This window comes from Micromesistius poutassou (assembly GCF_964030765.1).
Source record: "Micromesistius poutassou genome assembly, chromosome: 11".
NCBI classification, from domain to species: domain Eukaryota; kingdom Metazoa; phylum Chordata; class Actinopteri; order Gadiformes; family Gadidae; genus Micromesistius; species Micromesistius poutassou.
Window position 1 is genome coordinate 18,357,554 of NC_140281.1, and position 11,385 is coordinate 18,368,938.

General features: G+C 44.7%; 2 protein-coding genes across 2 annotated transcripts in view; one reads left to right on the forward strand and one right to left on the reverse strand.

Moving 5' to 3' along the window:
- irf9 (interferon regulatory factor 9) overlaps positions 1 to 3,911 on the forward strand; it is a gene marked incomplete at its 5' end in the record, with an annotated part of 5,459 nt that extends 1,548 nt beyond the window's left edge. The window contains 4 exons of the mRNA XM_084475217.1: positions 8 to 64; positions 198 to 361; positions 2,567 to 2,682; positions 3,624 to 3,911. Of these exons, the coding sequence (XP_084331343.1) occupies positions 8 to 64; positions 198 to 361; positions 2,567 to 2,682; positions 3,624 to 3,764 (478 nt within the window). The 3' untranslated portion in view covers positions 3,765 to 3,911. The remainder of the gene's footprint in view (positions 1 to 7; positions 65 to 197; positions 362 to 2,566; positions 2,683 to 3,623) is intronic.
- A 1,862-nt stretch (positions 3,912 to 5,773) lies between these two features.
- emc9 (ER membrane protein complex subunit 9) lies at positions 5,774 to 11,017 on the reverse strand. Its single transcript, XM_084474871.1, has 6 exons — positions 10,856 to 11,017; positions 10,255 to 10,477; positions 9,089 to 9,165; positions 7,969 to 8,038; positions 7,378 to 7,472; positions 5,774 to 6,752 (listed from the first exon to the last, which is right to left on the reverse strand). The coding sequence occupies exons 2-6, from the start codon at positions 10,447 to 10,449 to the stop codon at positions 6,572 to 6,574; spliced, it is 618 nt and encodes a 205-aa protein (XP_084330997.1). The 5' UTR covers positions 10,450 to 10,477; positions 10,856 to 11,017; the 3' UTR covers positions 5,774 to 6,571.
- Positions 11,018 to 11,385: the final 368 nt, after the last annotated feature.

The window sequence follows — 11,385 nt, forward strand, 5'->3', positions numbered from 1 at the left end:
CGGTCAGCTACTCCGGTCAGGAGGTCCTGACCCGGGAGGTCCAGGGCAAGGACGTCCGGATCATGTACCACGCCCCCTCGCCGCTGCCCCCACCCCGGCCTCCCTCATGGGGGGGTTCCCCCGCATCGGCCTCCCGGAGCCCCCGGCCGGCCTGGGGGGGGGACCACGACCTGTTCAAGCTGCTGCCCCACATGGAGCGGGGGCGTGCTGCTGACCGCCAACGACAAGGGGGTCTACCTGCAGCGCTACTGCCGGGGCCGGGTGTACTGGATCGGCACCGCCGCCGCGCCCCGCACGCCCAACAAGATCCAGCGCCACGCCGACCCCCTGCTGATCTTCAGCAAGGAGGCGTTCCGCCAGCGTGAGTCCCCGCCCCCTGGGGTTCCGTCCGTTTTTTTTTTTATGTATGTATTTCGTGTACTTTGTGCGAATATTTGGCATGTGGAGGTTAAAAAAACGTATCTGATTTTGGGGTATTGATTAGTTTTTAAATATTTTCAAAATAAAAGTACATTAGTACATTTTGGACAGATTTCAATTGAAATGATGGGAGAATTACACGCGACTCCTGACGCGGTGAAACCCAGATCCACAGAAGGCTACCCAAGTCTCTCTCAAACGCGTTGACTCATCGAAACTACACCACGTCGCGTACCAGGCTGACGAATCATCGAAATCCGTCCGCGTGACTCCAAAAACGTCAACCACCAGATAGTTGAAGGGTTGTTCATTGAGACGTGGAGGAGAAAGCAGTTGTTAAACCTTTTAGATTGAGCAGAAATACTTTTTAATGTACAGTTAGTAATTAAATTTACCAAGGGGCTTTATTTAAAGCTACAAAAATAATACAAATCAAATAAAAAACAAAGGGGGGGGGGGGTTGATGGCATCATCGTTTGCAATTCAGGACCTGGGGGCCCGAAAAGTGCGTTTTCGGGCCCCATGTCCGCGTTCCACAAAATGCAACAATGTCCCGAAATTTGATTAGCTCTGGTTTTTCGAAAGTCAAACCGATGCCAGGACCACGGGCGTGGCCGCCTATGAGTCACAGAGATAAAGATCAATTAGAAACTAAATACAACTGTATACAAAATCAGCGGTTGAGAACGAGATGAGTAAATGTTTAATTTAGTTTTTTAATTTAGAGACCTTTTACTTTGTGTCTGCCGTGTGTGACACATCTGTTGGTGCGTGCGGTACCCAGCAAAGCCTGGCTCGGCCCTGCGCTGGGCGTGTCCTGTTCTCAAACTGGCTTTTATTTAATGGCGAGAGCTGTCATCACAAGGCTTTGTTTGTGTTTGATGCCAGCCGAACCGCACGCATGTGGGTCAGGTGCAGGTAAACATGGCAACGTCTTTGCTGCATGAAGGGCGAGGCCAGACAGAGAAGCTTGCAAGTCACCACAGAGTCACAAGCTATGCAGAGTAGGGCGCGCTGTGATGGAAACAACCCCAATGAAAAGGAAATGAAACTACAACAGAGACTGTGAAACATCCTACCACGGGAGAAGCTGGTGCAAGGCACTTCTCAGAGGGGGGAAATATGACATGTTACGTGAGAATGTTTATGGTGTATCGGTGTTTAGTTATATGCAGGGGTGCACATCACTTTTTTAGTGAGTTACTGAGGTGAGTACCAGGAGATGGTGTTTGGTACACACCCCACACGTAGCCCCACACGTAACATCTGACCTTATGAAACTTACCCCGTTTCACAAAGGACATTCCATTTTCAATACACAACTTCTTAAGCACAGCAGTGTGTTTTTTGCTCCACCTTGACCTTTTTGAATCAACCTGCAGCAGCGTGACCACGGAGCGTTTGAATATCTCACAAAAGGAACGTTGCGATCAGCTGATTTTGCGCAGTTCTCCAGTGTGTGCGCGGTGCACAGCGCACATGAGCGCACATTTCAGTGCGCTTATCATTCGTGTCGAGCTACGGCACATCTTGGCGCCACTTTTCGAAAACTTCACTTTTCTTCTGCTCCGGCTCTGTTTGCCTTCTCTCTGCAGGTGACGAACGCCCGAGTAGCTGCTCAATGTATTTTGTTTTTTGCAATTTTTTTCGATATCCTGTTCGATATCCTGTTCGAAATCTTTGTAGTGACACAAGTGACGTTACGCATCCCTGATTATGGGCGTGCATGCGTACCAGTTATGTGCACCCCTGGTTATATGGATGTGTATGTATGTGTATGTATATCTGTATACATATCGTTAGCATAGCATCATTTCCCAAGTCATATTTTACACATTCCATACATTCCATAATCACTATCTGCCTGAGTCATCTATTGGACTAACTAGCTAAATACAAGATGAACCTTAAAATAGGACTTAGGCAATTATTCTAGGAGGCTAACGATGTGTGTGTGTGTCTGTGTGTGTGTGTGTGTGTCTGTGTCTGTGTTTGTTTGTGTGTGTGTGTGTGTGTGTGTGTGTGTCTGTGTGTGTGTGTGTGTGTGTGTCTGTGTGTGTGTGTGTGTGTGTGTGTCAGTGAATCCACAATCAGCGATTCTCATGCGGTCTCTCTCTCTCTCTCTCTCTCTCTCTCTCTCGCCCAGAGCTGGAGGTCTACCAGAAGCAGGGCGGAGACGCGCCACGCTGCGACGTGGTGCTCTGCTTCGGCGAGGAACTCGTCACCACCGATGACCAGTCCAAGAAGCTCATCCTCGTCACGGTACGGTCGCCGCGACAACCCCGCCTCTTCTCTCACGGATGTTTTAAGGGAGACCTCAAGGTCTCTCGCTCTCTCTCACCCTTGGTCAAAGGCATGTGAGGTCAGACCCAAGTGAAGCCAGGACTTCAGGCCTGTATCCAGACAACATTAACGTGACTTAATATTAAGACAGCGTTTCCCCTATATGCATTCAGCAGCGTTGCAAAAAAATTGCAAAAAATCATAAATTTTCATCTATTTTTTCTAAGGCTTATGATAAATATCAAAGAAATAGCTGAAAATTAACATAAAAAATTAACTTCGTTTCTGCCAAGTTCAAGGCACATTTGCACAATGATCTGTTCCCAGCAGATACCTTGACTCTGTTGGTTGTTATGTCATATTTGGAAGCTCAATCTGTAAATTTTTCCCCAAAAAATCTCACCAGAAGTAACCATTTAAAGCGTTATTTTTCTAAATTTTCTTCTGGGGGGGCATGCCCCACTGCTACAAAAAAATCGAGGGGAAACACGATTTAGATTAAGATTAAGATATAACAAAAGTCAAATGCCTGTATATGCGGCTGCTTTGGTTCAGTTCACTGTTAACAGGGATATGCCCAGAGCTTGATAACATTTCATTTTGTAAAATATTTATATGTTTGGGAAAGTTTGTATGTTAAAGTAAAATGTAAAAGGAATCATCCTCGTCTCTATACCTGGGAGGCTTTTTACCACTTAGCTCTATAAAAAAAGGGCTAACTTTTTGGGAACTTTCTGTCACAAAAATAAACAAAAATGTAATACAGGAAGTAACAAAACAAGAATTCTGGGAATTCAGGGTGAAGTACCACCCCCCTCACACCCCTTTCTCTCTCTCTCTCTCTCTCTCTACTCTCTCTCTCTCTACTCTCTCTCTCTCTCTCTCACTCACTCTCTCTCACTCTCTCTCTCTCTCTCTAGATCACATTTCCATGGGCAGAAAAACAAGTGCAGAACCTGAAAACCATGATGACTCACTTCAACTTCTTCCAGTCCCTGACCAGCCAGTCCCCCGACGGGGAGATCACCATCGACCTGGTGCCCGTGGATGAAGTCATCTAACCCAGAGCACCTCCCATTTAAACATAACACTGATAGGATAACTGCTGAGGAGCATACAAGTCCTCGTACCAATGGACCAATCACCGACTGAAGGTGCTTTATTGCGAGCATCCGATTGGTTCTTGAGGATGGGGGGGGGGGGAGCGGGAGGGAAACTCAATGCTTTGTAATTGGCCACTTTATTTGGTTTTATGAATACAGAGTATTCTATAATGTGACCGTCACCTTTTTAGTAAGCACTAAGGTTGAGCGTAGCCTAACCCTAACCCTACTTTGTGTGCCAGTCCTCTTGGGACATTAAATACCAGATGCAGCTCTGTTCAGACCAGACGTCTCGTGAGGCTCCTCGGGGCAGAACGCAGGAGAGGCCTTCCTGTGTTCAGTGTGGCGGTGGCTGCATCGCTCTCTACTTAAAAAAGCCTTCTTCCACTTTACTCACACCGATTCACATTCTGGTTTCAGTTAGTCCTGCCAGCTTCGATCCATCTCTGTCAATCTTGTTTTATTAATTACAGGGCGATTATTTTCACTTAATTGCCCGATTCATTGTGTGAACCAGTTATTCACGTATAATAGAAAATATAGCTAATGCGTAAGACTGCTTTATAATCAACTATCTACATTTACACAGGGGGGGTAGGTTAGGGAGGGGGGTCCCTTTGATACATTCCAAGTTGCCATCTTTGTGCATTTTTATTTTCACTTTTATAGTCAGAATAACAATTGCCTGGTTGGTTGTTCAACAATCGTGTCAACCAAGTACTAAGTACCATGCAGACATGAACCTCGTGGAGAAACCCTCCTGTAGCTAGTATAGCAGCGCTAACCCAGTCCTAACCCAGTCCTAACTGGGCCTGGAGTTATAGCAACGCTAACCCAGTCCTAACTGGGCCTGGAGTTATAGCAGCGCTAACCCAGTCCTAACCCAGTCCTAACTGGGCCTGGAGTTATAGCAACGCTAACCCAGTCCTAACTGGGCCTGGAGTTATAGCAACGCTAACCCAGTCCTAACTGGGCCTGGAGTTATAGCAACGCTAACCCAGTCCTAACTGGGCCTGGAGTTATAGCAGCGCTAACCCAGTCCTAACTGGACAGGGACTGGGTTTCAGGATGGCTGGATTCCCACACGGGTCAGATATCTTAGGTCAGAAAAAGGTTCAGGAAAAGTCTGAATTCGCAGCTACGAAGCCTAGACTACTCTCTGGTCAGTTACCATGGAAACTGATGCTGCGAACCTCACCTGGAGAGAAACCCACCTGGACCAGAGAAGGTTGTATAGGTTGTATTGGCAACCAAAATCCCCATGATGCATTGGGATGTACAAGCCCTATAAGGCGACTTATTTATTATTCGGCGTTGGGTCCTAAGTGTTTTTTCTGGAGGTTAAACCGTTCAATTGATTTGTTGTGTGAATTGATGCATGTTCAAAGTATGTCACTACAGTAGGTTGTAAAGTCAATTTGAGCTTGTCCTGTTTCATAAATAAATATATTAATGTAATCCATACGCGTTTTGTTATGTTCTAGTGAATACAATGAGTCTGCCAAAAGCTAGGTTGCTGCAACGGGGCCCTAGATTCCCAGGCTCCCAGGAACCAAAGTTCCTCAGATGTTCCTTAGATGTGCACATAAAGGGAAAATGAACAATGTCATACAAGTCATATGTCCTAAGAGGAATGGAGCCTCTGACTCAAATGAATGCGTGTTGGCTTGGGAATGTGGTTATTGGAACCAAATGCTAGGCCGTCATAATTAATGACACTCACTTGTATCAGCAGTTGAGAATGGAAGTTGTCTAGTGAGGGAACAGGAGTTGGAACATTAATCCCTGAAGTCACACAGAAGTCCTTTTGATACGTTGAATTTTCATATTGTGCTAGAACCGATAACTCACCTTCTGGCCTCTGTGAGTCAATAACTTTTTAGTTAACCACAAAACACACAAAAAATGAATTCACCCAACATAGTTTTTAACTAATAACTTGTTGGAATCCATTCATAACCATTAAATCAACATATATATATTTTTTTATTATTTTGGTGTCCGAAGGCCACATTTACCTTACTGTTGACAATGTCATCAAACCAAGTGATCAGAAAGCAGGGTCCAATCTGAATCAATCGCGTCCAACAGAGAACTTCGTCTTTTTAGCAGTATGGCATGCAGCAATTAAACATTGTCTGTAGTTTGGTGGATCAAACCCAAAACAATAGTTTGAGTCAAACCAGAGTAAAATAGTATCCGCCGTACCACACAGAGACCTCAATATCCTCTGTTGCATCAGATGACACAGATCTCCAGATGTAAAAACAAATGACTCATTTAGACATCCAAAATCAAAATCAATTAACCAGTGGTTACGTTGTAGTTAAGAATACATTTTAGACCTTGTTGCAATTTAAAAACAGGATAGTATTGACGTTTGGTTTTCTTGTTTGCTAAGAGGGAGGCTGGTTAAAGGCTGTGACACAAATAAACATGGGCACTCTACGTCGTTAGATAATGTTTTAATAGGTTAGAAAGTGGCAGTGTGAAGACTAGGGTGTGGGTGTCACTGGCACACGAGACGTGGCGACGACACCCTTTCCTCCGAGAGGAAGATGCATGTCTGTGTGTGTGGGCGGGGGGGGGGGGGAGGAAGACTGAAGAGATGTACCCAGCAATACGTTAAATGGTGTTACTTATTCCAGTTCCTGTACAAACGCAATCAAAAGCAAATCGCATTGAAAAATAAACGTCTTCTTTCTAAAAAACAAACCCCTATGTTAAACATTAAATATTACCGCTACAAAAGGAACCTTCTCACACTACACATTCCCATTGGCCGGCGAGGCGAGCTCTAAAATCTTGTTGTTCACTTTCTGATTGGTCCAGTCTTTTGTGATGTCGTCCAGGTGGCTGTCGAAATCCACCAATAGCGCGTGGTCTCCTGAGTCCAGCATCTGATTGGCCATCAGCCGGGTCTCCTCCCACTGCCTCAGCATTATCCTGTGGAATAGGTGAGGGGGAAGGGAGTCCAAATGTACGAGTTGTGATTATACAACATGCATGATTTATTGTGCCCCGCTTGAAATGAGAAAAGACTGTAGGCCATTCTTTGCTAGTGATTCATGCATGCATTTAAAAGGAGGTTGTAGGTAAGATTGTTTGAGTGTTCCTTGTTAGAAATGGAGTACCCATCCATCAGCTATCAGTAAGTGAACTGCACAATGAGAATATCTGGTGGGTGAAATGCACCACTTCATGATGGTGTTAAAACATATGGGGAGGGAACGTTTTTGGGATTGTTCGAGTTCAAATCTTGCTCTCTTCAGCTCTCTATAGCTTTATAGCGCTTGAATCTTGCCTACTGCACCCACCCAAAACACTGGTGTCTGACAGTATCGCATTCTGTTGTAACATTCCTGAAACTAAACATGTGTATTATGTGTGTTTTTTTACATGTACTATGCAACACTGCTTTGGAAACTCCTTCCACCATTGTTAAATGATTGCCAAGTTCATTCAAAACGTATTGAACTCTACATAGACCTGCTGCTCGTACTGTGGTTTCAGCAGCAGGTGAAATGAGCAGTCGAGGGACGACTCGGCAGAGAAAGGCGGGCTCGCTTACGTGTGTTTGTCTTTGAGGATCCATTTGGAGTCCTTGCGTTCGTACATCACTATCGGAGGGACCCGGTCGTCGGGAGACATCTTCCCCCCGTCCATCTAGACCAGATTCACAGTAAAACAATCGAGTCAAGAAGCCTGAAGATCAACAAACAGAGTATTCAGATCCAGCTTCGATATTTGTATCAAGAAATACTGTATACAAGTGTAGCCAAAAAGGTTGGTAAACAATATGAAATCTGTGCAATTGCATTAACATTATATATTATATAATAAATGGTCCTCATTTATATAGCACTTTTATCCAAAGAGCTTTACAGTGTTGACTGACATTCACCCATTCATGCACACATTCACACACCGACGGCAGTCAACCACGCAGGGCGACAGCCAGCTCATCAGGAGCAATTAGGGTGAGGCGTCTCGCTCAGGGACACCACGACACTCAGCTAGGAGGAGCCGGGGATTGAACCAGCAACCTTGCGGTTACCAGCCTACCTGCTGAGCTAATGCCGCCTCATATGAAGCAAGACCTATATATTTAGCGTTGTTCGGGGGTCAAATGCTCTCACTGATCCCTCTGCGTTGAGCTTACCATTAACAAAACGGCGTTGCTGCACTGCTCCGAGATCTTATCAGCTATCTTCAGAGCACATGGCGTGGGGCTGTCCGGAAGGAGACCAGACAGAAGGACAAGCATGAGAACGAGATAGTAGGAAAACAACCAATGTATCAAATACCATATCATATATCAAACAGAGCTTGAGTCCAGTCAATTGTATTGCTCTTCACAATCACATTCACAGTCTCTCCTCTGACCCGAGCAACCCTCAAAGGGGCGAGGAAACGCTCCTCAAATCCAAAAGGCAAGAAACCTTGAGAAGGATCAGAGAAGAGGGATCCCTCCTTCCAGGGATGATCAGGAGTGCAATAGGCCCTCCATATCCAAAATACAAAGTATTTTGGATATACGGAATATACGGAGTATACGGAAAACAAAGTAAAGCAGTGTGGTCCAATAACGACCTGTGGATCCCCTTGTAAGAATATGATGACCCCTGCTGGACTGCATTAAAGGTTGCTCCACGGACACACCAGCTGGACTCATGTCAGTAGGTTTAGCCAAGTCCACACAGGTGAAAATGATTTTTTCCCCCTCCATTTTCCTTTTATGCGTTTCAGGAATATCTTTGTAAAGACGGACTCATCACGAAAATGCATCGAGCTGTAGAAACGCTGTAGTACATATTCAAGGCCACTGTGTGGCGCTGGTTCTCCACAAAAAAGTGGAGCGCATCAAACCTGCGCGCTGCATACAAACATACAGTCGAGGAGGAGAAAGCAGTTGTTAAACCTTTGAGATTGAGCAGAAATACTTTTTAATGTACAGTTAGTAATTAACTTTACCAAAGGGCTGTATTTAAAGCTACAAAAATAATATAATCAATAATCAAATAATTTAAAAATAAATCATTGTTCGCATTTCAGGCGTCCACAGGAATCAGAACACGAAAACACATAGGTCCGTTTTTATCTTACCCACCCTGGGACCTGGTTTCAGAAAAGTGTGTTTGTCTGGACGGTTGACCCAAACAAACAAGACTTTGTTTGCGTTTTCACCAAAATAATCGGTTTCGTGTGGACGGGCCCTTAGTGGCTGTGTCCTAGGCCATACCACCAGTCCAGCAGGGGTCGTGAGGGCTGAGTGTTCTCACCTGCTGTCTGAAGCACACGCGTTGGCCTGGTAGTAACCCACTATCCTCTGCTGGGTCTGTGAACACCAAACATCGACCTGTGCACAGAGAACATGCACATGGCAGCAGGTACACATTAGGGGAGCCCAGATCACACCGGTGTTCATCCTGTAGATCTCTCACGTGTTAAAGGTCCCATGTCATGTGTGGTGTGATTAGCCGCTACAAGCCGTTTTGGAAATCTGCCCCTTATGACATCACAAGTGGACATGCCCACTTGTGATGTCATAAGGGGCAGATTTCCAAAAGGGCTTGTAACGGCTAATCACATTCACACCTGGTGGCATGTCATGGGACCTTTAACAAAACACTGTTGCTGTTTGATTATCAAACGCACAATCTGGACAATGTTTGTAATTATTTTGAAATGCAAAGCCGTATTACTACTACTAGGTATACTCTCAGAAGAGTATACAATAGCTGTCAGTCCTTTGATACCCATAACATCGCTCTTATCGAGACTTTAGACTCAGGGACAGTTTCATCCTAACAACAGCCAACATCTGGATCAAAATGTCTGTTTACATTTACATTTTGACACCTGTTATTTATGCTGCATCTTACAGTATTTTTTACTTTATTCTAATTACTCATGTCAGTACTGTAGTTTATTTATTTATTTTTATTTTGTTTATTAGGTCTCAGCTCTCTTACTTGTGTTTCTTATACTTTTCTTTTATTGCACTGTTGAAGGAGCCTGAGACGCAAGAGTTTCATTGCCAGCGACTGCTTCCATAATTGCTGTGTAAATGACCATAAACAATCTGGAATCTTCTTGAATCTTGAGACGACTAATTCAACATACTGGCTACGATACAGCGTAACATACTGGCCAAATCGCATACCTTTTTTTTTATTACTACTTTAAGCATGTACTACCCTTACAGAGTACGTAGTGTTGCACACAGTATGCATACAAATCGGGACATACTCCAGGTGATGGTGGTCACTGATTAGCAAACCTGTAGTGTCACCCATGTATCTTCTGCTGCAGAGGATTGTGGGAAGATTGCTTTAAGCATACTGGCTTGCACTGCTCTACCTCCTGAGCCACACGCTGCCCCCAACAATTGCGATGATTGGATGAGAGAGAGACCCACCACAGCCCAGTCCCTGCCACCACATACCTGTGTGAGCGCTAACTGGGTGATGGGAGCGAGAGACAGGTGAGAGTGGAGCAGAGGCACGCAGTCCGTCACGCAGACAGCGCCCCCTGGCGAGCCGGAGGACAGCAGCAGCCCGTTGACGCTGCACCGAGGATACAGGCAGGCGTGGAGGTGCATCTTCACGTAGGCCCGGCAGGACAGCTCGATCTCTCCCATGGTGGAGGAGGAGACGGGGGACACGGCTCTGGAACAACACGATGAGGATCTGTTGTGAACGTTGCGATCTCAAGTATATAGGCAGTGACACATAACACAGGATACTCAAATCAATCCGTTACACATACAACTAAATACACTCAAGGACTCGACTGGATTCATTGAATTGAATGAATTCATTGAATCAATGTTCATTCAATTAGTCATAATATATGAATAACAAAAGGATTTTTTACTTTGTTAAGGGCTTACTACGGTCTTTTCCTTGGATATACATACTGTCGACATCTTTAAAAAAAAGCAATTCAACGCTGTATTTAGGATACTTTAGGGGGCCGATGTAGATATAGTGAGGCATATGATGTTATCCTAGCAAGCCGGCTAATTAATGTGTAATAACTCTTACCAGCAAAGGGATATGTTTATTCAGAGAGGATGTAATGCCCGCAGTCGACGGATGAAGTACAGGCCGTGTAATGTACAGAGGTAATCCGTCATAAAGTAGTGAACTGAGTAGTGAGATGATCTTCTGCTTGTTGGAGCTATTTCATCTGTCAGCTAAAAGCTATCCGGCTAACAGCTTCCCTGGTCCGCCACAGCGCCCCTGTGGCGGGAGTGGAGATGGCATGTGGCATGAATAAATAAATATATATAGGCTAAAATAAATATATATTAAAAAAAAAAATATATATATATATATATATATATAAAAAATAAAGAAAGGTAGATAGATGGTGTGTGTGTGTCTGTCTGTCTGTCTGTCTGTCTGTCTGTCTGTCTGTCTGTCTGTCTGTGCGTCAATCTCAAATCAATCCAGGAATCCTAATCGGAAAGCTTTCTCTACTACGTCCCGTTACAGCAGCATACACCAATAGAGATTGTTGCCATAAATAGATCTTATTATACCGTCGCGTTTAATTCAATTGTAATGACCCA